Here is a 26,856-nt window from a genome sequence, read left to right as displayed (position 1 = left end):
TAGACCTCTGCTGCCCATTATGGTATCCACTAACCACATGTGACTATTGAGCACCTGAAATGTGGCTATTTCAGTTTGAAATGAGCTGTAAGCCTGAAATACACACCAGATTTTGAAAACTTAATTTGACAAAAAGTATAAAATATCTGATTAATAATATTTTATATGATATGTTGAAATGATGATATTTAAGATATACTGTGTTAAAATATACCATTATGCTTATTTTCATCTGTTTATTTTTACTTGTTTAATATGGTCATAGGCTCATATTATATTTCTATTGAACAGTGAGGATCTAGAACATCCATGTTTAGGAATAGTGAATTCATCAGTAAATTATGCTGAAAAAGAAGGTCTACAATAATGTCTCATTTTCAATTCCATTTCGCACATTATACTTTTGCTTCTGCTATATGTTTTGTTATGACAGGGAGCAATAGCCCATTAACTTTACTCATAATCATTATTAGTTATTAATATGCAGTATTTCCTTTAAAATACAAAGATTTAAAAGCTATTTCATTTCATTTAAAACCACTGCCTTACCATTTATGGTATAATTGTCATAATTTTCAATTCTATATCTATTTTTGACCCCAAAGGGGTTATTATCATTTCTTGAGTTATATTCATTTAGATACACCCACGTGTTTATCTGTTCCATTGCTCTTCATTCTGTCTTTCATTTCTATGCTTCTATTTGGGATCATTATTCTTCTATCTAATGAACTCCTTTTAATGTGTAGGTTCATGTAGATTTGCTGTTGAGGAGTCCTCTCAGTTTTTGTTTGGAAACATTTTTATTTCATTTTCATTTTTGAGGAATATTTTTCCTGGCTCACACGTATTTTCTTTCAGCATTTTAAAGATGTCACTTCATTATCTTCTGCATGTTTCTTTTATGAAATGTTTTTTCTTTGAATATAATGTGTCTTATCTGGCTGCTTTTTCAAATGTTATTTATGCATTTAAAAAGGTTAATATTACTCTAATATGCCTAGGTTTTCTTTCTCTCCGCCACAATCCTCCTTGGTATTTGCTAAAGTTCTGGATTGTGTGGATTGATGTCCTTTTATCAATTGTGGAAATTTTTCACACATTATCTATTAAAGTATTGCTTTTATAACATTTTATAACATTCTCTCTCTTCTTATTTTGAAAATATAATTACAGATATTAAATCTTTCTATTGTACATCATATATTCTGGATTTCTTTTCTATATTACAGACTCTCTTTTCTCTCTGTTCTTCAGTCTGTATCTCTTCTAGATCACTAATCCTCTCTTCAACAGTCTAATCTGTAGTTAAACACATCTGTTGCATTCTTAATATCAATTATTATATTTTTAATTCTATAATTTCCATTTGATTATTGTTTATAAATTCCAGTTATATGGTGAGATTCTCCATCTCATCAACAATTTTGTTAAGCATCTTTCTCTTCAATATTTTTAAAGGCCATAATACATAACCCCAACTCTGATTTACCTTTGGATCTACTCATATTGTCTATTTTCTTAGTTTCTGTCTTTTAATTCTATCTCCTGGCGTGCCTAATAAATTGGATTAAATGTTGGTTTTAGCTTATGAAAAATTATAGAGATAATTTGATGCTTTGTCTCGTACTATCTTCCTCCAGACAGAATATTCTTCTGCTTTCTCTCAGGCACCTTAAATATGGAGCAAACCAATTTTTTCCAGTGTGGGATTTTGCTTGCTTAGGACTGAGCTTCCCATTTTTGTGAGAATTGATCTAATTCTCATCATCCATGTTCCTAGGATATAACATTTCTATGATCCTAACAGGAAGTCAGTGGCAATCACTAGAGTTCCCCCACTAACATTTTTTCCTCCATCCTGTGAAACTGCCAAACACTCTGTGTAGATGCCCAGATCTTTACCTTCCACTTCTGACTCTACCTACTTAGACTCTTGACCCAACATCAAATAAAATTTAGCAATGGTTTGAGGGGCAAAAAAAAAAAAAAAAATGACACAATGCTAGACTTTCATCAGTGTTCTCTTTTCTTTGGAACTTTTGTCCCCTCAAGTTCTCCTATCTTGGACCTGAACTCTAAGGTTTGTTTCTATAGACCCTAAGAAGGCCAGAATCTCAGCTTAGATTCCTATCTACTTTGTGGCTATCTTCTTAGCCTTAGGAACTACAACAGTCCTCCAAGGCAATGTTACACTCAAAGTTGTGCCCTCCCCATCCTTCTCACCAGGTTCCTGGCCCTTACAAGACATCGTTGTCTGTGTACCTCTCCATTCTTTTGACTAGATATAAACAAAAATAAATTCCCTAATTTTTCAAAGAGACTTGGTCTGCAACAAGTTACTCTGCCATATCTGAAATCCTTCCTTTACTATAGTTTGCCAAGCTCTTTGCCTTTTACCTCAATTCTTGAAATCATATGTCTTTGATGAACATTTATAACTAAATATAATATTTCCTAGACATGTAACTATATGCTCATCACCCAACTAAAAGTATACAGTATTTTTAAGAAAGTATATTTATTAACTTACTTGCATATTTATTTCTATGAGATTATTGTCACATTATAAACTAAAAGAACATGTTAAGATTATATGTTTAATTATTTATTTTTACATGGTGCCACAATATAAGTTCTTCAAAAACGTTTTCATGTCCTAAATGCGCCCACCCACATCCCAAACCCTCCGTGCAATAAACCTTCAGAAGACAAAGCAGACTAGCTCCTTGTTCAACATGTCCATTACAGATGAACAAAAAGACTGATTACATCTTTTCTGTTTATATACTCTCCTATTATTACCACTAGAGAACCTCAAAAAAAGGACATCAGATTTGGATTCAGAATTATTCTGCATTTCAGTAAATATAGTGTCATTTAGAGGCTCCCTCCTTTAATTAACTTTCAGGAAAAACAATTTTATTTCATAATTAGAGAGGAGTTTAATGCTTAGCTGAGCTACTACATTAACTCTAAAGAAAAATGAGTGAGTTAACATGTTCAAGTGGCTGCTATCAGCTCCACTCATGTTTGGGTGAAGGGGGAGCAAGCTAGATAACAGAGGAGTGTTGGATGATTGAAAATTGGGAAAGAATCACCAATTGAATGTCAAATAGCAAGGATGATGTCACCAAAACAAATTCTCTGGACTTCACAGGTTTAGCCTGGATCAAATAACCACATTTTGCTCAACTGTTCCTGGTCATAAGGGAAATAAACATAAAATTTTTTTGGCATGTATAGTCTCACATACATGAAACTTTGTGAAAAAATTGATTTCTCTTAAGATGAAATCTAGTACAGCCTTTTATGTGCTACAAGTACATTCTAAAACCAATTATATTATAAAGGATCTTCATTCCCCAAATATTCATCAATGAATAAATCAGTATATCAAATTATATTTTGAAAGTTTTATCAGTTTATTTAGTTGTGACTTCTGTTCTGTCATTTGATACTTCATCTTATTAAATTCACTATTATTACAATGTAACATCCAAACAATTGCAGGTATAATATTTATTTTAATATATACTTTCAAGTACCCTGAATCTCTAGAAGAGTCATTAGGACAATCCAAAAGCTAGGATTTTGGCATAATATGAATTATTTGATAACAGTGATACTTAGTCAATTTGGTTAGGGGAAAAAAGATATTTTGTGAATTTTTTGTATATTTTTTAATTTGAGGTAATGTAACTAGAGGAGCAATCTGAGAGAATATTTTGGCTTAGGTTGAGTAGTACAATAAAGACACCACTTACTGAAACAGGCTTTCTTTTCCCACAGATATATTCCAAAGTTATTATCTATTAATATAAAAGTAAGCTGACAGTTCTCTCACAAAGAAGTAATTCCATTTTGATGATGTCCTCCATCAGCTGCTCAAAGAAACATAATTGCTCTTCTAACCTCAAGAGATAGAAAAATCTGTTCTTGCAAGACATTTAATTATTTTTTCCTCAAAAATTTTCCTATCACAAAAGCAGTATGTGTATTTGTTGCATTCTTTCTCAATATATATTACTAGTGCTTTCATACAAAATATAATGCTGAATAAAGACATCTGATGAAAAGTCTTTTTCACTTTAGACTCTCATTCTGTGACCAGAGAATGCAATTACTTTCCAAATACCAGGCATGCTGAAACAAAGCAAATGATCTTATTATGTGTATGTGTTATCCACTTGACTTATTTTCTTACTCTTTATTTCTCTGAAATTATAAAAGTGGAGAATAAAAATCATAAAAGGAATATTCAGTATGTTTTACTTTTTGTGAGTTTTATGTGCAAATAAGAGAGCAAGGAAAAAGTGATTGAATTTTGGTAACACAATTTAATTCCAGTAGCCAATATATTGGGGAAAGATAGATAAATATGAAATTCCAAGACTTGGGGGTTAATGTTCTACTTCTAACATGGTCTTGAAAAGGAAATCAGTTAGAGATAAGGATTTGGATCAATGGGTCTTAATTTGGGGGGGGAACATAATTATTTTCCCTTTGAAATTTTGACAAAACTTATGGAAATTTAATTAATAAAAATGGACTTATGCTATTTTTAGAATGGCATAAATTTTAGAACCTAAATGTTTTCTAAATTTTAGAACCAAAAAATTTAGCATAATTTCAAAGGATTCAAGTCCTGAACTCTTTCAATATATTCTGGTTTAAGAAAACTTTATCTAAAATATATCCACTAGTGTACCTAGAATTACTCATCTAAGATTGGAACAATAAAACCCAGAATAAATGGTTAATGAATACTTGCTCTTCCATTGGATTCATGAATTAAATTGAATTGAATTGGAAAAAAAAGCACAGAACTGATGGTTGATAGAAACCTTGAGCTCATGTCCTGGCTAGGAAACGCTAAGCGAATTACTTAATCACCTTGTTCTTTGTTCTATAGCTGTAAAATAAACAGTTGGTATGTTAGGTTAGTAGTTTGCAAACACAGACACTGCTTCACAATTACCAAATGAGTTGATAAAACAATACAACTTCCCCATCTAACAACTCCCCAACTACTGTGGTCTGTATCCTTGGATGGAGCCCTGGAACCTGTATTGTCCTCTAGGTGTTAATGTGATGAAGTTAAACTGTAGCTACATAGTCCCCGAGGTTTCTATTATCCATATGGTATTTTTTTCAGCAGTTACTTTTCAATGTCATTTGACCATGTAAAATATAATTCTGGTCACGGAAAATTCAGATGACCAGGAACATTTGAATTGTATTACATGTGTTGCAACACCCTTGCATGTATTCTTTTATGATAAAACTTTATAGAATAATTTTTATTGTCTTTGTCTTAATTCTATTCTTCTAGAATATATTACATGATATGAAAATCTGTTCGTGAAAGAAAGATGAAAATTTAGAATGCGGGAGACAGTTGCCAGTCACAGCTCTTAAGACAATACAGTTCTTACAAATGAATCTTGAATTGTTTAAAAATTTTCTAGACCAGAATTAGTTGGAAAAACATAAGTTGGAAAAGCTTCCTCCCTACCCACCAACTAATCCTTTCCAGCAATTTCATCCAGTAAGACTCTTATTTGCTTTTAGTTAGTTTTCATCTCTTTCAACTGAACTATCACTTAAAACATTAGGTTTTCTTGAGGAAACTTATTGTTATTTGATGATTATAGAGCTCATTTCAAGGAGGCAGTTTTTTTTTTAGGAATTTTTTTTTAATCATCTTCTGTCCTTTAGTGTTACTGACCAATTTAACCTTTGCTTAATATGTTAATGTTCAAGATATTAAATGCTATTACAAAAGGGATTTCACAAGCAGGACAATCCATCATGTGGGCGCTCTCAAAATTTATACTGTTACTCTTACACTGTCACTTTTTTCCTATGTTGCCCAGGGTTGTAACATAAACAAATTCCTGCTCTTACTCACACCAGGGTATGTTGCCTAAAGTTCCCCATGTGGGAAGCAGCTAAATTATGCTATGACTTGAATGACCTTCTCTTGTGACTTCTAATTCTATGTCCAATTTTAAAGACATTTGTTTTTCTTGCTCTCTGGCATTTTAATTAATATAGCTTATTTCTCCCAATCAGTAGCTATTTAAAAACTAGGGTTGTACCTCAGTTTTAGCAGTTCTTGAAAATTATTATCTACCTCTTTACCTCCAAGGTTGCTGAAAATGTATTTTATGTGCCTTATTTTAAGTTTTCTATTATTTTAAATCAGACCTCCCCAATGATTATTCCCAATAGTTACTACTGTACTAAAGGAGATCTGCAGTTGGTTAAATCCACAGATGCAGAACCACAGGTTTGGAAGGCCTATGGAAAAGTTATATGCAGATTTTCCAGTGCACACGCATTGAGGGTCCTAACCCCTGCATCATTCAAAACACTATATATATATATATCTTAAAAGCTGAGTTTTACCTATAAAACACAAGATAAAAAAAGGTTCTTTGATTTGTAATCTTGTGCTCATACTGCATATTTATTTATGTAGGTTAAGTGGTATGTATTCTTAATATTACTTATACCTAGAATTCTAATAAATGTCAAGCACTAAGAAAATCTTAGAGTCTTGTCTACAGAATTCTCTCATATATATTTATTGAATTTATAGTAAGCTACCTCTCTAAATTTTTTACCTAATTCTTGATAAGATATGGCGTATTTTTCTTTATGCTCTTTTGAAAGTACGATACTTACTATAGAAGAAAGGATACAAAGATTTGGGGGATGGTTTTTGCGCCAATGATATTCAGTTGGAGATAAAACTTTTGAGTGATGGGGATTAACATAATGAAGAATATAATTTTCTGAACAATAAGAAGTCCACATAAAAGAAGGTAACATCAAATCAGGAGGTACCAATTAATTTTTCATACGGCAGTTTCTCACAAAGATGCAACAGATAATTAAAAAGCAAACTGACATCAAGAAAGAAAAATCAGGGCCCATGTCTTGGTCAGGGCCCCCACAGGACTAAATCTCTTCATTATACATCTGTCTCTAAAATCATATTTTGCTATATTAAGTAACAAATATTAAATAATAATGGCTAAGGTGTCAAGAAAGTTTCATTACACATCTTCTACTTAACATGACAGTGAAGTGCAGAGTAGGTTGAAGAAATGTGGCCATTAAAAATAATTAAAAATTTTAATTGATAGTATTTAAAACGTTATAGCTCAGCTATCGAGATAATTCAGATATCCAGAATGATATATATCTGTGTGTTATGGTTTTATCTTTGTGTGAGGTAGATCTTATTGATGAATTGTCTTCAGTTTACCTTGGTGCCTGTGCATATAATTTTCTTTACAATCAAAGATCTGAAGTTGGATTTAACACTATTCTTAGCAGATGATATCATAGGGGAGGCATAAATTCTTTACTGAAGATTATCTTCTCTTCTCATGGCTAAATATGTCTTAAATCTTTTAAAATGATTGTAAAAAGAGACGTTATTCCAAAAATACAAATTATCTCATTTTGAATTTAATCTTGTAAACTTCTTCGAGGGTAAATAGAGATCTATGCATAGGATTATATGGAACATGACACTTAAACGCATCTTCTTAGAGAGTGGTTCTTACTTGCCTAAATTTTGCTCCTTTTTAAACAATTATGAAACAGGGAAATTGAATATAGCATTAATCAGAATTTTATGTAAAAATAATAATATATTGTATGCTGTTTGCTAAGGGGTCACAGAGCAAATTTTTAAGCAAAGGAAGTGTTACTGTCCCAGATCCTGTGCCTAAAGCTGTTCATTCTCAACTAAAGTCATGCAATTAATACCCAAGGGTAATTTTTCATGAAGGTCAAATAAATGTAAACTGCTGATCCCATAACAAGAAGTTAACTACCAATTGATCTTTTGTGCAATAGATCATTGTTTTATTCAGCAATAAAAATGCTTTAAATTTCCTTTATCAATTGAAAGGGTCTTGTTATATTATAGTCATTCTCAATGTAACTGGTGGTATAAATTCACAGAATTAAAACATTCAAGGACTTTTCACAACTTCCAGCTCTCAGAGCATAAACCAAATTCTGCAATGAAGAAATGTATAAAAAACTGAAGAACTCTATAACAGTTTTCTTAAATTGCAGGGAGTAGATCTAAATGTCTTTGGACCCTTGATATTTTTATAAATACAATACTACAAACTCTTAAAAAGCAAATTCCTCAACTTGTATATCTTCATATCACCCAAAGCACATAGGAAAATGTTTTGCATGTAATAGTCAGTCAATACATGCTAATTTACTGAGATCAATCTGGCATGAGCAGAATTTCTGATAAAATAAGAGATACAGCAAAACAAAGTAAGGTTTTGCTTTTGCTTTTGCTCAGGCTAAATGTTATCGAAAGTATTAGGCCACCTTCAACGTACATATCTTACTAGAACTTGTTGTAACTTATTTGTGCGTGTGAAAGAAAATTCATATGTATATGGTTGAATTGTGTCCTCAAAAAAGATGGTGATACTCTGATTCCCAGTACCTGTAAATGTGATCTTATTTGGAAATAAGATGTTTGCAGAACTTTATGTTAAGACAGATCAGGGTAGACCCTAATCCAATATGACTCTGCCCTTATAACAGGGAGAATTTTCTCTCTTTGTGAATGCACATAGAGACAACTCCATGTGAAGATGAAACAGAAATCAGGGTGATGCAGCAGAAGCTAAGGAATGCTGAAGATCGCCAGAAAACTACCAGAAGCTAGGAGAGAGACATGGAACAGAATGTCCCTCATAGCCCACAGAAACAGCCAACCCTGCCAACACCTTGACCTCAAAGTTTCAGCGGCCAGAACTGTGAGACAATAAATTTCTATTGTTTAGGCCACCTAGTTTTTGGTGCCTTGTTCTGACTGCCCTAGCAAACTCACAGAATATGCATGAATCACAAACAACTTAAAATTTAGATTTAAATACTTGGGTTATATAAGAATGAACTTTGTGTTTAACCTTTCTGTTACTAGTTAAAATGTGCTTTTGGAGGCAAAAACAAATGTTTGTGATGCAAAGTCAACAGAAATCTATATACAATATCAGATTTTGATTTAAGGAAATTTTAAAAAAGTCTGTGTACAAACCAGTGTTGGAAGTGAAAGTAGAAAAGAGAACCATAGATGAACTAATACTGTAAAATTATTATAGAAATTTTCCTTTCCCTGTTCCAACTTTCTATTCTTTTTGCCCTTTTTCATTTTATTAATCATCCTCATTTTGTCCACCAACAGTAAAGTGTAGGTGAACTCTATTTTCTTATGGACGGAAGGAGAAGGACAACAACACCTATTTCTTAATTCTGGTAATATTCATTTGAAAAAAAAAGGAAAGGCATATCCTTGAGAGTATACTCACCCCTCACACACACTCCCTTTGACCACTATGTCTGTATTAGCTCAAACCTTAATTCTCTACTTGATGTTATCTAAGTCCTTCCATTTTTTATCATTTTCTTTCAATCCTCTATTATCTCTGAAAATATGTATATAATTCAATAATCTGGATAAATGTTTTACATATTTTCTGTAATCTGTACGTTTTTACAATCTGGATACGTTTTCTTTACATACTTAGAAGTGGGGATCCTTGGAAAACAGTCTCTGGTATGCAGTTTAACGTGCAGAATGTCTTTTAAGGATCCTTGGGATCAACACTTACGGAAGGGAGGGTGTGGAAGCAGGACTTCCTGAGGGAGTCCTTCCAAGAGGGAGAAGTTGAGCTGCAATCCTAGCTCACAGCAGCCCTAGTCAACCCGGCAGGGTGCTCTGCAGGGAGACCGGGCTTTCCGAATTGTTCTAATTTGGGCTACAGCAGCTGGCCTTCATACTCCTGCACAGGTCAGTCATTGGAGTGGGCCACCCCACAAAGAGTGTGACCTTGTGCAAGGTGGCTCCCTGCAGCTGAGTGAATCCCTTGAAGGTGCTGACAGTTCAAAGCTGTCTGTCACCAGCGCTTCCCATAGCTGAGGCAGCAAGTCCTTCACTGAAAGGAATCTGGGTACCGCGTTACAGTGCCCATTACATGGGAGAATGAATATCACCACAAGTTTACCTTGTAAAAGATACTATCCAGGGCTTGATATTTTTTTAAACTGGAACCACTTTAATTATGAGACAAGAGATGTCATATTTAAAACTTTTGTAAGTGAAGGATGCTTTAATTCATAAAGGAAAAAAATCATCCACTAGTTTAGATTTTTAGCTTTAAGGTAACCAATATATTCACTTGTTGACCTTGCTGGAGGCAGGGTTCACCTCTATGAACACCCTGTGAAATTTTGAATGCTAAATGGTTTCCAACACTGATGGATGCTGACCTGAACTTTCAAACACTATTAGATCAGCATGATAAAGCAGACTTAGAGCAAACTCTAAAGAGTAACTCCCTTTTTTGCCACTGATCACCTCTTCCTGCTACCACTCAAAGGAATTTAAGCTGGAACTTTAAAACAAACTTATTTTAAATGTCATGTCCTTGATGCCATAAAATTTATCCTTTGTACTCGCTTTAAAATATTTTCAGCCAGTTACTTCACACCTCTGCCTAGAGAGGTCGGGTTCTACTAGTACTGCAGATAGGGATGTTATGGGTTGATAATTCTGCTGCTTAAGCTCTCTGCATGTTGCTTACTTTGCTCATTAAGCTCTTAATGTGAAATCTGATTCTTCCCCAGGTTTTTGTTCCCTGGCCATGTATCATCTAGTTCCTTCAATTTTCCTTTGTGATCAATCTCATTCCTGAGCCAACCTATTTCTGCTTCAGCTCTCTTTCATTATTGCTAGAGAATAAAGTTCTTATTCCCACCCTTTTAATCACGTTATTATCTCTGAGCTAGATTTTTTCGGTGGCACTTAGTCTCTTCTCCGTAATCATTGTTAAGCTTTTAAATTTTTTATGAATCCTTTCTGCTTTAAATTCGCTCAACGCTTTATGACATAAGTTTTGTGTGTTTATTTTCTTTGTAGTGGCAGACTTTCTGGTGCTCTGGTTTAAACTTGTCTGCAAATACTGTGAAGTTTTTACCAATAGATAGACAGGTCCTATGTGCTATTTAAGATAAACTTGCACAAGAAATATATCTGAGTCTAAAGTGTTAAAATACATTTTTATATCTCCTGACCATTTCTTTAAAAATCGATTTTGCTTAGCTCCTAATTATTCTTTGCTTTCTTCAGTGGTTCATAGGTCTTGGGCTGACAGGTTTAGTATTTACCCACCAGACGAACAATGTTTTGTTAACAAAAATAATAGTCTTTCTGAAAGCAAGAGTACATTGCAATTGTCCTGGTCATATTCAGAAAGGTTTATTTTAAATTCACCATTATTTTGTGGAAGAGGTATAATAGCCATAATATCAATTAAAATAGAAATGTGATAAGAAAACCATCCTTTTTTTTTTTAATATAATGGTTTTTCTGAAGTAACTCATTGTACCAAGTTATTCAGGCATTCTCTAGTCTGTTTTTGACTAGTAACTATAACATAGTTTTTATGAAATGAATTCATCAAAGTTGGAGGATACACGACCAATATGCAAAAATCAGTTGTATTTATATATACTAGCAATGAACAATCCCAAAAGGAAAAGGAATTTCCCAAAAGGAAATTAAGAAAACAATTCCATTTATAATAGTATAAAAAAGAATGAAATATTTAGGAGTAAATCTCACCAAGGAGGTACAAGACTAGTACATTGAAAACTATAAAACATTGCTAAAAAATATTAAAGAAGACTTAAATAGAAAGACATTGCATATTCATGGGTTAGAAGACATAATATTGTTAAAATGGAATTATTCCCCTTTAGATTAATGCAATCTCTATCAAAATCTAAATGACCATTTATTTTTAAGAAGTGGAAGAGCTGATCCTAAAATTCATACGGAATTGCAAGAGACCACAAATACCCAAACCAATCTTAGAAAAGAAGAACAAAGTTGGAACACTCACACTTCTTAATTCCAAAATTTACTACAAAGCTACAATAATCAAAAAAGTGTGATGCTAACATAAGGGTAGACATATAGATTAATGGAATAGAATTGAGAATCTAGAAATAAACCAAAACATCTATGACCAATTTATTTTGATGAAGGTACCAAAACCATTCAGTGGGAAAGAATAGTGTCTTTAATAAATGATGCTAGGACAATTGAATATCTACATGCAAAAGAATAAAATTAGATCCTTACCTCATACAGTATATAAAAATTAAGTCAAAATGGAGCAAAGAACTAAGTGCCAGAGCTAAAACTAAAAACTCTTAGAAGAAAACATAAGTAAATCTTCATGACCTTGGATTTGGCAATGGTTTCTTAGATATGATACCCAAAACACAAGAAACAAATTAAAACAAAACAGATGAATTAGACTTCATCAAAATTAAAAACATTTGTGCAAAGGGCACTATGAAGAAAGTGAAAAGGTGACCCACATAATAGGAGAAAATATTTGTAAATCATATATATATAGAGAGAGTGTAGTATCCAGAATATATAAAGAAACCTTACTAGTCAACAACTAAAGCCAACCCAATTAAAATTTGGGTGAAGTACTTAAATAGAGATTTGTCCAAAGAAGATACACAAATGGTCAACAAGCACATGAAAGATATTCAACATCATTTTTCATTTGAGAGATGCAAATTGAAACACAATAAGATACCACTTAATATCCAGTAAGATGACTATAATAACAATAAAAGTAGTCAATAACAAATATTGCATGGACATGGAGAAATTTGAACACCCATATATTGCTGGTGGGTATGTAAAATAGTGCTGTGACTGTGGAAAACAGTTTGGCAGTCCTCCAGTAAGTTAAACATAGAATTACCATGTGACTTAACTATTCCATTCCTAGGTAAACACTCGAAAGAATTAAAAACAGATGTTCAAACAAAAACTTATACATGAATATTCATAACAGTACTATTCAGAATAGTGAAAAAGAAATAAACAACCCAGAAGTTGATCAACTGATGAATGGATAAACAAAGTATGGTATATCTAGACAATAGAATATTACCCAGCCATAAAAAGGAATGAAGAACTGATATATGCAATAACATGGATATCCTTAGAAACATTATGCTAAGTGAAAGTTTAAGCCAGACACAAAAGACCATATACAGTGTAATTCTGTTTATAAGAAATATTCAGAATAGACAAATTGGTAGAGACAAAAAACAGATTAGTGGTCTGCCAGGGATTGTGGGCAGGGAGGAATGGGTAGTGACTCATTAATGGATATGGAGTTTCCATTTGGGGTAATGAAAGTGCTCTGGAACAAGACAGTGATGATGGTTTCACAATATTGTGAATAGTATACTTATTTGTTGCACATGTTCATTAGTATAAATGCCATTGAACTGTATAAAGTAGTTAAAATGGTGAATTTTATGCTATGTGAATTTTAATACAATAAAAAACAATTTATTAAAAAATGCCCCACCAATGGATTGTGTACATTCTTTTGAAGTTTAATTTCTCATTAAAGGATAAACATTTTTCCAAATACTTGTAATGGGTGGAATTTTATCTTGAAATCCAGGTGAAAGAGTATCTGAGAACTTTCCCTTATTTGTTAAGTGTGAGAGCATATAATGGCAATCAATTTGCTTGGTCTGTTAGAAAGTAATTTAGCTCAGTAGATACTATGACCTTACCACTAAAGAAGAAATTCTATAATTGTATTAAAGAGTGTGATTTGGATCATAAAATTAAGTCTAATTTTATGTGTTCATTTTATTGAATTGTAAAAACACTGAAATAAGTTTTAGTATACTGTGTCATAGATTTGTGGCAGCTGTTTCCACACGTGTCACCCTCAATTTGTAATTTCCATCTATAAGTCTTTGTGCCAGAAGAGCTCTAGACCTGAGTGACATCAATATAAATAGATCATCACACTGATTCTTAACTCTTCTGCCTCATTGTGGTAAAAATTGATCAAACTCAGAAGGATCATCTTTACCCAGCAGCTTGCTTTCAAAGAACAATCACGCTCTCTAAGCACTGGTAGCACAGCCATTGATTTTAGAATCAATGGGACATCAGGGCAACACTGGATCTCTGATTGGCAGCAGGAAAATGGGTTAGAACCTTTCAAACTATAAAATAAAGACAAAATAAACACTAAATTTCATGAAATCACATCTGCTCTGGCTGCTTGCATTTTAGGATTTAGCTTGAAGCAGACATGAAATGTCCAACATTCAACTTCAGAAATTTGAAAATCAACGACAGCCACCCCAACTTTGTATCCCATTGCCCAACATTCCAGTTGAGACTCAAATGTGGACTTACTCTTAAGGGCTCTTTATGATATCTCATTTTGAAATTTTTATCACTTTTCAAGAACTGGGATCCTAGGTTGGTAGGCTGGTAGAATCTGAGTATTCCCAGAAGACTCACAACACAAAGCCCAGCATTGTTTTACAGGCGATAATTTGACAAATGCTAAGTGTATAGCTGCAAGAGTCCGTAAAACATGCTTGTTTGAATAAATGCCAAGTCATGGCTTGACCTCATGATAAAATGACAAAGTAGAAACAGTGATTTTGTTCAAATTAATGTAAACTTTTAGATGAAATTATAGTAAGTAATGGAATGTTTGTTCTTTGTACTTTTTTCTAAGCTTTGTCTCTCCTGGCCCCCCTTTCCATGCCTCCACTGATAGTTTTAACCAGATTCACCTGTCAAACTAGTGGCACATAGTAGTGCCCTTAGTTTCGTGGATGCTGTTTTGGGGAGTTGACTTTAAGTTACAGTGTGTTTCATTTTGATTTTGCAGCTTAGATTCTAACACACTGTACATAATTTGTACTTAATTTTCTTTGTACCTTTTGTTTCTTTGACAGATGGCTGCTGCCAAGAATCAGTTTAGGTGGGGAGCTAAAGTTCCAAGAAATATAAGAATTGCATTCATAGGTAATATCCCTTAGGTTTATTCCTGCATTCTACATGATAAACAGAGACCCAAGCCACAGTTCCTGCCTTCTGGGATGGTCCTTACCAATGATGGCTTTGTCTCTTGCCTGAGTCCCAGTTCCCTAGTCTGTAAATCAGACATAATTTGTTTGTCATCCCCTTTACTTCACCAGGGGATTTTAAGGATTGAGAAACCACGTAGCACTTGACAATATAAAATGTTACGGTGATGGTTAAAATGAAGAATGACCTTGTCCCGCCAATGAGTAATTTACTCCCAGGGAGTAAGTTAGGTATCTGGGGTGTGAATTAACTCTCTCACATCCATCAAGGCACCATTTTCAGCTGAGTGCTATAGGGCATTAAAGAATACACTATTTCCATGAGAAGCCAAAGTACTTCTGCCCTTCCCACTATGCCTATATTTTTAAAGCAACTAAACATTTACAAGGAGGTATTACACTCTTGGGAAATACCAAAAATTAAATCTGGAAAATCATCCCATTCTTATACACAATTATTGAAGTAACCTCGAATGTTTATCCCTTTGATATAATAAACTAAAACCTTTTCAAGCTTTCTGTTAGGTTCTCCCTCTAAGTCAGCCTCAGACTAGAAGCATGAACATATCACAGTTGTCCTTCACAGCTCCTTTTAGCTTTATGGATTTATACAAACTTTGTTTTATCCTATTGATAAGCTGATTATCACTTTGTAGTGGTGTGAGTAGAGCTTTAAGAGCCATTGAGTACTTTGGTTTGGAGTCCTTTCCTCTGTTACAAGAATAGCATGTTCTAGATAGGGTCTTCAGGCTCTATTTTTAGCCTGCATTCTGGAATGAGGGAGAAATGTGGGGCAGGAGAAGAACTAGTGTGACAAGTAGATAAAACAAAACAGAAACAACAAAAAAAGAAAAAACAAAACTACAAAATAAGTTTGTTCTTATAAACTACTTGAGATTTGAGGGAGGGTCATTTGTTACAGCAAACTAACCTAGAAGAAAACTGACATAGCCTTGTGTAAATTTTGTTGAGTGACCTGGAGAAAGGCCTGCATTGTTTTCTCTTCAATTTGTAGAACACTAAGCCATTTTGAATAATAAAATGAAAACAAGTAAATTACCTGAACATTTGTTAAATCTCAAGCTTTATGCTAACAGCTTTACCAACTTTATTTTCAGTATCCTGTTCAGTCTGCTCTGAATCCCTATTACAAATATCATGAATCCCTTTACCAGTAAGGAAACTCACTCATAGGTCATAGACTATGACTGGCCTAAGGTCATAGATCTACTACCAGGCAGACTCAAAATTCCAGCTTAGGTGCCAGGCTTTGAAGCATTTATGAATTTTGGAGTGAACAAGTGATACATAACACATGTATGCAGTGATAATCCAAACAATGGTACAGAATTGCAGACCCTGAGAATGTAGAAATTACCCTAGAAAGAGTAAGAAAGAACACTGTAAGATACCTGCATGAAAGCAATTGGAACACCATAGACACTGAAAATAAAAACTGGAAGAGTAGGTGACAAATCTAAAAGCCATGAAGAGTATTAAAAACAAACAAACAAAAGAAAATGGCTTCAAATATAAATTTTAGACTATAATGAATTATTATTTCATGTTGCTTGAATAAATTTAACTTAGATTAAATGAACTTGTGTTATGGGTTGAATTATGTGCCCCCGACTGCCAAATTCGTATATTAAAGTTCTAACCCTTAGTATCTCAGAATGTGACCTTATTTGGAAATAGTTGTTGCAGATGTAATTAGTTAAATTAAGATGAGGTCATATTGGAGTAAGATGGGCCCCTAATTCACTATGACAGGCATCTTTATGAAAAGGGGAAATTTGGACACAGACATGCACACAGAGACTACCATATGAAGAATAAGGTAGAGATCAAGGTGATGCAGCAGAAGCTAATGAAGGATAAAGATTGCTACCAAACCACCAGAGGCTAGGAGAGAGGAATGAACAGACTTCTCTCTCCCAGCCCTTAGAAGGAACTGATCTGGCTGACAACTTGATCTCGATTTTCTAGCCTCCAGAACCAAGAGACAAAGCCACCCACTTTGAGGCATTTTATTGTTGCTTAAGCCACCCAGTTTGTGGTACTTTGTTACAGCAGCCCTAGAAAACTATTAGAAATTGATTATTATTAACTTAGAAAATAAGTTGTAAACTTAACAGCTGGCATATTCTCACTTCTACTCAAATGCAGATCATTTGGGCCAGCATGGTGCCATGAGGTTGGGAAGTATACTTCTTCAATAGAAAGGCACTGCAAGTCACATAATAAAAGGTAGAAATGTAATCTTCTAACAAGGAAGGAGGAAGAAAATAATTTGGAACAGAATACAATCTATTACAAAGACCAATAATAGTTCTGATACCTAAAAAACACCAATATTGGTATTTCTCTCTTCATGGATGTACCCCTTTATAGTCACCACTGTTCTTTCTGTTGTTGTTATTGTTTCTCATCTGGAAAAACACAATTCTACTCTTGAAATGACTAATATTGATCACCCTCATAAAAGGACTTCTGAAAAACAATCAGATTACTTTTATCCATATGCATGATTAATCTCTTCAGACTCTCCAAATCAACATAAGGTTTCCTTATATGCAGATTCATATTACTTTTCCCAAAATTTATACCCAAATATTTAGTGGCCTGTTAGACATATTTTGTTTCTGCCTGCTTTAGATAACATTCCAGCCTTTTCTGGTAATAATACTCCAATTTAAAAAAAAATAATTACCCTTTAACTATTTTCAAACCCCGTCTCAGTTGGATATTCTGTGCTTTAAAGTGTGTGAAAATTAATAAAAGAAAACCTCAACTAAAATTGGAGTCGGGAAGGACTGTAGAGGGAACTCAAACACGGTACCATTCTTGGTCAACTGCAGACCCCAACTGAAAGAGACTACACTGTACTCCCAAACAGGAAGTGTAACTACTTTCCTAGCCAGCAGTGGGAAGGAAGATCTTCTTGCCCAGCAACAAGCCCAGTCAATGGATTTGCCACAGCTCAGTCAATGAGAAGCTATCATCACCTGAACTCTTATTTTCCTTCAATGAACTTTCATTTCTCTCTTGCTGATGACTTCCTTATCCCACTTACTTTAAAAGCCTTCTATTTTGTATAACCCCTCAGAATATCTCTCTGCTTGCCAGATGAGATGCTGTCCGATTCATGACTCATTTAAAGCTTCGGCAAACTTAGGTTTTCAAATTTACTCAGTTGAATTTTGGTTGTTAACAAGTGTCACTTGAGTGGATATATGAATCAGACTGAGCTAAACAGAGCTAATAGGTGTGAGCCAGACTATGGGGAAAGACCATCTATCTTTTGTATGGGGTTTATGATGTACTACCTGGAACCATACCTGGAACTACTGGTAACTCTCTGGCCACCATGAGAGTATAGCTTCTCTGAATTATCCAGACCAGAGAAGAGAATTTGACAATTGAAGAGAAAAAGAAAATATTAGTAGTATTGTTTAAACACCTAGATACAACATTAACTGAAGCTTTACTCCCTGGATTTGTGAATCAATAGTTTTCCTTTTTTTGCTTAAAGTGGTTTGAGTTGGGTTTCTGTCATTTGCAACTAAAATAGTCTTGACTCATATGCAATTTTCTAGAATCTTCTGAAATGTGAATGAATATATGCTTTCTTTCTGTTTCCCTTACATTTTCCTTTTTCTTCAGTAAAGGTTTTCATTTGATCAGAGTTGTATAAAACTGTTTTATTTGTTCACTTGACATCAAATTAGTATGACCAAGGATTATAAAATAAATATACCCTATGACAAGAAAATTTTACTTCTGAGCTCCAAGATTGCAAGGAATGAAAACTACTGTAACAATTGACTATAAATTATTTTCAAGTTTCAAGAGAAGGGAGTGGCATTATGATGTCAAGGGAAAGAAAAGAATTTTAAATTAATGGACCTGAATTAGAAATCTTGTTCTGCTACTTACTACTGTTGTGACCAGGGAGAATCATTTAAACTTCACAATATCCTTTCTTAATTTTTAAAATGGTGTAATACTAGAATTCTAAGAGAGCTAATATGGGGATCAAATAAAATGGTACTTGTGAAAATAATTTTTTAAAGAGGGGATATATGTATACATATAGCTGATTCACTTTGCTGTACAGTAGAAACTAACACAACATTGTAAAGCAACTATACTCCAATAAAAATTAATTTAAAATAATTTAAAATTTTTTTAATAGAAATGACCATTATTCTTACCACAGGCTGACATACAGTTCCAAGACTAGCAGCATTTGCATCACCTGGGAGCTTGTTAAAAAGTCAAATTCTCAGATCCCAGCTCTACTGAATAAGAATTTTTGAGGATGGGGCTCAGGAATCCATGTTTTCAGAAACGCTCTACGAAATCCTTGTGAGAGCTATAGCTTGAAAATCATCACCTTAAAATTATTATACAAATAAAAGAAGCAAGTCACCAGGATATCTGTACTGCTGAGGAGGATTCAGTGAACTATAAGAGGAAGCACATTTACCAAAAACTTTGATTTAGCCATAAAGAATTTAAAGAGTCACTGTATAAGATAATGGTGAGATATAAGGCATTATGTTTAATTATCAAAGCAATGATATATAATAAGTGATATGAAATTTAAAAGAAAGGATAATTAAGCACTACAATTTTCTCAGAGCAATAGATTGGAATAAATTCTCCAAAGTATGGGTAGAATTGGGCTAAGTTAATTGAGTGGAAAGAATTCCAGATAAAAGAATTAGGGTGAAAAACAAGATGGAAGGGCAAGGCCAGGAGTAATTTCAGCATGACTAGAGCACAGAATGCTTTGGGGGGGAAAAAAAGGAGAAACAAGAAAGGAACTTGGGATAAGCTAAAAATGGCTTTTGGTGATAATCAAATGTATTTGGACTTCATCTTGTCAGCAGTGACGAATTTATAAAGAGAGAATTAAAACAGTGCACACATATCATGCCATAGTGGTTTAAAATAATGTCTCAGTGTTGCCTGGATTTAAATCCTAAATCATTACTTACTATCTGTATAAATTTAAAATACTTTTAACTACTCTCTCTCTCAAACAGACAGTGGGAATATAATTTACCTACAGAGTTTAGTGCTTATTTTTAGTTACTATAATCTACTCTGCCTGGTTTAAGCATGGAGAGAGTTACTACAGAATAGCAAATGGCCTTTGGAAGCATTTGCTGAGTTTTAAAAAATGATGCCCAAAGCCAGTGAAGAACTGGACCAACATGGATATACTGCTGCTCCTGCCATAATCAGGAAGCCACTGCTGTATCAAGAAGTCAACATGACATCTCTCAAGTCCAGAGTCATGACATCTTTGCTACAGTTTGTAATTGAAAACATACACCTCCAGTTCTGCATCTCTCTGGACTTCACTCAGTTCTGATTCAGTTTTACATAAATGCATATGAATGATGCACTTGGTTGGAAATGAGTCTGGGGAATGTGGCATTTAGCTTTCCCACTTTCCAGCCCAGGAAGGTACACTGGGAAAAAGTTAAGATTAAATGTTGAAGGAGCCAATCCACATCATCACCTCCTAACTCTCAGGGTGACTGTGAGTATTAGATGAGCTTGTTTGTGAAGCCTTCACCATGATGGCTTACATGTAGTAAGTGCTCAGCAAATGGTAGCTTACAAAAGATTTTAGGATCAAATATTTGAATAAAAACAGAAGCAATAGAGTCATTTAAGAGATAATTGCTTTAGTATAGAATAGAAGAAATAATGGTACAGAATGAAAATGAAAATTGTAAATATGATGAATAGGATGGATATATGTGCTATTTCAAAGACATTATGGACAGGATTTGATGATAGAATGCAACAGCTAGTTTCTAAGTTTATTGTTCAGATTGCTAGTGATTATGAGCATAAGGCTACTTTCTTTTATTTCAACATGCATATTAGAAAGGGAATCAAATAAATTTCAGATAGGAGAATTGGTTGCTTGGCCTTCTTGTGTTTTCAGACCCAAACATTGTGAGTGTAGACATCTGAAGAGTTTGTGGCAACTCAGTATTCTCCCTGAAAGAGTAAATTTCATTAAATATGCTCTGGATGGCTCTTATGCAATGTCTCAGAAATTAAATAGGTATTTACCTGGAGCCAGAAATAAAATTAAATTTTCTTTCACAAGTCAAAATATCTTCATTTAAAGGTAGAAGTCATTAATGCAGAGAAACTTAGGCCATTTTCTGCAAGATATTTATTTCTCTGAAAAATGACTACTAGAAGACCAAAGAATGTGTTGATTCCAAATACTCAGTAGGACATCCAGCTTAACTAGTTATACACTCTTCCAGGAAGTCAGTAATAGAGTTCTCAGTGTTTTTTCACAGTTGTTCTAGAAGGGGGAAACAATTATCATTGACTTAGCACCTTGTTCATGTACTTAGTACATCAATAATGACCAGGTTGGGAATGGAAGAAGGTATTCCATGCTAATGGAAATCAAAAGAAAGCTGGAGTACCAATATTCATATCTGACAAAACAGACTTTAAAGATTTATAAGAGACAAAGAAGGACAATATATAATGATCAAGGGATCAAACCAAGAAGAAGATATAACAATTGTAAATACATATACATCCAACATAGGAGTACCTCAATATATAAGGCAAATACTAACAGCCATAAAGGGAGAAATCGACAGTAACACAATAATAATGGGAAATTTTAACACCCCACTTTCATCAATGGACAGATCATCCAGACAGAAAATGAATAAGGAAAAACAGGCCTTAAATGACACATTAGACAATATGGACTTAATTGCTATTTACAGAGTATTCCATCCAAAACCAGAATACACATTCTTCTCAAGTGCACACAGAACATTCTCCAGAACTTACCACATGCTGGGCCACAAGGATAGGTTCAGTAAACTTAAGAAAATTGAAATCATATCAAGCATCTTTTCCGATCACAATGCTGAGGTTAGAAATCAACTACAAGAAAAAAATATATAAAAAACACAAACACCTGGAGGTTGAATAGTATGCTACTAAACAACCAATGGATCACTGAAGAAATCAAAAAGATACCTAGAGACAAACGAAAATGAAAGCACAATGATCCAAAACCAATGGGATGCAGCAAAAAGTGTTCTAAGAGGGAAGTTTATAGCAATACAATCTTGCCTCAGGAAACAAGAAAAATGTCAAATAAACAACATTACTCCTAAAGCAACTAGAGAAAGAGGAACAAACAAAACCTGTAGTAGAAGGAAAAAATCATTAAGATCAGAGCAGAAATAAATGAAATAGGGACAAAGAGAACAAAAGCAGATGCCAATGAAACTAAAAGCTGGTTCTTTGAAAAGAAAAACAAAATTGATAAACCTTTAGCCAGACCCATCAAGAAAAAAAAGGGAGAGGGCTCAAATCAATTAAATCAGAAATGAAAAAGAAGTTACAACTGACACCCCAGTAATACAAAGGACCATAAGAGACTACTACAAGCAACTACATGCCAATAAAATGGACAACCTAAAAGAAATGGACAAATTCTTAGAAAGGTACAGTCTCCCAAGACTGAACCAGGAAGAAACAGAAAATACGAACAGACCAATCACAAGTACTGAAATTGAAACTGTGGTTTAAAAAAACTCCCAACAAACAAAAGTCCAGGACCAGATGGCTTCTCAGGTGAATTCTATCAAACATTTAGAGAACAGCTAACACATATCCTTCTGAAACTGTTCCAAAGAATTGCAGAGGAAGGAAAACTCCCAAATTCATTCTATGAGGCCACCATCACCTTGATACCAAAACCAGACAAAGAAACCACACACACACACACACACACACACACACACAAAAAAATACAGGCCAATATCACTGATGAACATAGATGCAAACATCAACAAAACACTAGCAATCTGAATCCAACAATACATTAAAAAGATCATACACCATGATCAAGTGGGATTTATTCCAGGGATGCAAGTATTTTTCAATATCTGCAAATCAGTGTGATACACCACATCAACAAATTGAAGAATAAAAACCATATGCTCATCTCAATAGATGCAGAAAAAGCTTCTGACAACATTTAACATCCATTTATGATAAAAAAAAAAAAAAAATGTCCAGAAAGTGGGCATAGAGGGAATATACCTCAACATAATAAAGGCCATATATGACAAACCTACAGCTGACAACATACTCAATGGTGAAAAGCTGAAAGCATTTCCTCTAAGATCAGGAACAAGACAAGGTTGTCCACTTTTGCCACTTTGACGCAACATAGTTTTGGAAGTCCTAGCTATGGCACCTGAGAAGAAATAAAAGGAATCCAAATTGGAAAAGGAGAAGTTAAACTATTTCTTAATAATAAACAATATTTTATGTTTCTTCTATTAAAAAAAAGAAAAGTCTCTTCAGCAAGTGGTGTTGGGAAAGCTGGACAGCTGCATGTAAATCAGTTAAGTTAGAATACTTCCTCACACCGTACACAGAAAAAAATCCTCAAAATAGCTTAAAGACTTAAATATAAGACATGACACCATAAAACTGCTAGAAGAGATCATAGGCAAAAACATTCTCTAACAAATCATAGCAACGTTTTCTTAGGTCAGTCTCCTAAGGCAAAAGAAATAAAAGGAAAAACAAACAGATTGGACCTAATCAAACTTCTAAGCTTTTGCACAGCAAAGGAAACTATAAACAAGAAGACAACCTACAGAATGGGAGAAAATATTTGCAAATGATGTGACCAACAAGGGCTTAATTTCCAAAATATATGTACAGTTTGTACAACTGAACAAAAAAGGAAACAATCCAATCAAAAAATGGGCAAAAAGACTTAATAGACATTTCTCCATAGAGAACTTACAGATAGCCCACAGGCACATGAAAAGATGTTCAACATCACTAACTATTAGAGAAATGCAAATTAAAATTACAATGAGGTATCACCTCACACTGGTCAGAATAACCATCATCAAAAAGTCTACAAATGATAAATGCTGGAGAGGGTATGGAGAAAAGGGAACCCTCCTACACTGTTGGTGGGAATGTAAATTGGTATAGCCAGTAGGGAGAACAGTATGGAGGTTTCTTTACAAAGTAAAAATAGAGCTACCATGGATTCCAGCAATCCCACTCCTGGGCATATATCTGGAGAAAATCATAATTTGAAAAGATAATGCACCCCAATATTCATAGCAGCACTACTTACAATAGCTAAGACATGGAAGCAAGCTAAGTGTCCATCAAGAGATGACTGAATAAAGAAGATGTGGTATATATATATATATATATATACAATGGAATATAACATACAATGGAATATAACTCAGCCATAAAAATGAACAAAATAATGCCATTTGCAGCACGATGGTTGGACCTAGAGATTCTCATACTAAGTGAAGTAAGTCAGAGAAAGACAAGTATCATATATTATCACTTATATGTGGAATCTAAAAAATGATACAAAAGACCTTATTTATAAAACTGAAACAGACTCAGACATAGAAAACTTATGGTTACTAAAGGGGAAAGGGGGCTATAAATTAGGAGCTTGGGATTAGCAGATACAAAGTACTGTATATAAAATAAACAACAAGTTCCTACTGTGTTTGTAATAACCTATAATGGAAAAGAATCTGAATAAGAATATATATATATATATTCAATTTATATAGATATATATATATTCAGCTTATATATATATCTATATAAACTCAACCACTTTGCTGTACACCAGAAACACAATATTGCAAACCAGCTGTACTTCAATTAAAACAAAACAAAACAAAACTTGTCCAATGGCACACACATGCAGCAAGGAAAAGCAGTTCAGGTATGCAAAAAAGGCAGCTGGATTCCAGAATCAAGGGAAATATGTGTATGCTATCATGTGAACTAAGATTTTAATTTTTTAATGCTAATATGAAATTGACTCACTAAGCAGTTTCTTAGGAAAATTAATACTAAACGTCACAACAGATGGAATACTAGTTTGTTGTCTTATTCTATCCTTTGCTGCTTCCGGCTTCAAAGTTTCAGTTAGGAAAGTCAAATTTAGAAAAACTGAATGAGAAAGAATCGAACCACAAGGGGGTAAATCTATCAGAAAGACAAATTCAGTATATTTTTCAGTAAGGAAATAAAAAAAGGGATACTGCTTATTTCTAATCTACTTTTTAAAGAGCAAGAGTTTTAAGGGAAAAAAAAATCTCATTCTTTAAGCAAAATTTTGGTAACATATGTCATGATATCTATGTGTAGCATGCATTAGTATTGCTTGCATCTGCAGAATCCAGAAACTCAGCTATCATTTCTTTGCTTTTGTTTCCCTCTTTTCTTATTGAATCACCTGTAGTGAGAAATCGATAGTCTGTGACCAATGAAATGCCTACTCCAAGACATGCGGCAAAGTGGAGGGCATTTCCAGCACTCCTGGAAGTCACATGGATATTTCAAGACAAAGAGACACATCAGCTACCTGCATCTTTCAGCTTCTTCCCACAAAAGTATTGTAGTAAGTTCTAGTGGTCACTATTACAGAGGTGTCTCTGTAACTTCCCTTTGATTTCTTGCCGTTTCCAGGTTTTACAATAGCTTGTGGTGGCAGCTCAGTGAGCCAAAGGCTTTGTCTGAACAAATCCTCGGCTTCTTTCTGTCTTTCTTTGGTCCAGCTTTTGACAGTGAAACCTGTCTGAAGGGCCCAGTCCGGCAAGGTAAATTCCCAATGATTTACTCAATGTCACTTTCTTGATGATTAACCTGAAGAAATCATGCTGGTCTTTTCAGCAGTGACCTTTATATTCTTTTTTTTTTTTTGCGGTACGCGGGCCTCTCACTGTTGTGGCCTCTCGCGTTGCGGAGCACAGGCTCCGGACGCACAGGCTCAGCAGCCATGGCTCACGGGCCCAGCCGCTCCGCAGCACGTGGGATCTTCCCGGACCGGGGCACGAACCCGTCCATGACCCCTGCATCGGCAGGCGGACTCTCAACCACTGCGCCACCAGGGAAGCCCGACCTTTATATTTTTATCAATCTTCAGAGCAAGAAGAAATTAGCCCAGACCTCTCATTGATCTTGTGAGGGAAACTGTACCTCATAGCAGGGGTTCTACTGATAGACAATGAACACCACAAATAAGTTATTTACTTTTAATAAAGCATCTCACAATGCATTATTCTAGCAACGGGTCTAAATCACTGTAACTATAACTGTTGTTTTCAAAACCTTTTAATCTAATTGGAAACTCTTCCTTCGTACTAGTAATAAACACTCACTAAACTGTCTGCACCTAATTGAGCTATAATAATTTACGGGTACTCCCTACTGTTTTTCCCCGTTTTAATCAGACAGACGGCTTTATGTCTTTAACTAATGAAATCTAAGAATCCACCCAGTAGATCTGGTCAAATGTCACTAGTGAATAAATCTTCATTAACACTGGCAGGTTCCAAACCTAGTCACCATCTTGTTTTAATTATTGTCTCACAACTGTACTCTTGTCAGATTGCAAACACTTTTTCTCCATTTCTTCAAATAACATGCCTTCATCACCAGATCTACTTGTGGAGCACAGCCCTCTGACAGCACAGCCCTCTGTAGCCCTTGGAACGAAAGCAGAGCTGACTTGCTAGTCTCAGCAAGACCATGTGTCCCACTCACGGGCACTGCTTCTGTTTCAGCTTCCTCTGCAACTTTTTCTACTTCTTACTTTTGTCAGTGTAAAACCACACTTCTGTCAGTTCACTCAAGGTGTCCAAACCCTGGTAAATTAAAGTACACCACCCCAAATCAGAAAAGAACAAAAGATAAACTAAAATAATTTTAAGAGGAATAGAATAGTCCCACAATAGCTATTTATCCCAGTAAGAAAGTTTTCTT

At 34.3% G+C, this 26,856-nt stretch overlaps 1 protein-coding gene across 6 annotated transcripts in view; it reads left to right on the top strand.

Annotated features, from left to right (window-relative positions):
- STPG2 (sperm tail PG-rich repeat containing 2) overlaps positions 1 to 25,765 on the top strand; it is a 574,187-nt gene extending 548,422 nt beyond the window's left edge. For 2 of the 6 annotated variants that reach the window (XM_067036895.1, XM_067036894.1), the window contains one exon: positions 8,631 to 12,339. In XM_067036895.1, the coding sequence (XP_066892996.1) occupies positions 8,631 to 8,669 (39 nt within the window). In that variant the 3' untranslated portion in view covers positions 8,670 to 12,339. Of the gene's footprint in view, positions 1 to 3,792; positions 3,853 to 8,598; positions 12,340 to 25,333 lie in introns of those variants that run through there. The other 4 variants (XR_010841185.1, XM_067036902.1, XM_067036896.1 and 1 more) reach the window with 4 other exon arrangements.
- Positions 25,766 to 26,856: the final 1,091 nt, after the last annotated feature.

Source organism: Kogia breviceps, chromosome 6, assembly GCF_026419965.1.
Source record: "Kogia breviceps isolate mKogBre1 chromosome 6, mKogBre1 haplotype 1, whole genome shotgun sequence".
Classification (NCBI taxonomy): domain Eukaryota; kingdom Metazoa; phylum Chordata; class Mammalia; order Artiodactyla; family Physeteridae; genus Kogia; species Kogia breviceps.
The sequence above is the reverse complement of the archived record's forward strand: the minus strand, read 5'-3'. Positions and strand labels throughout refer to the sequence as shown.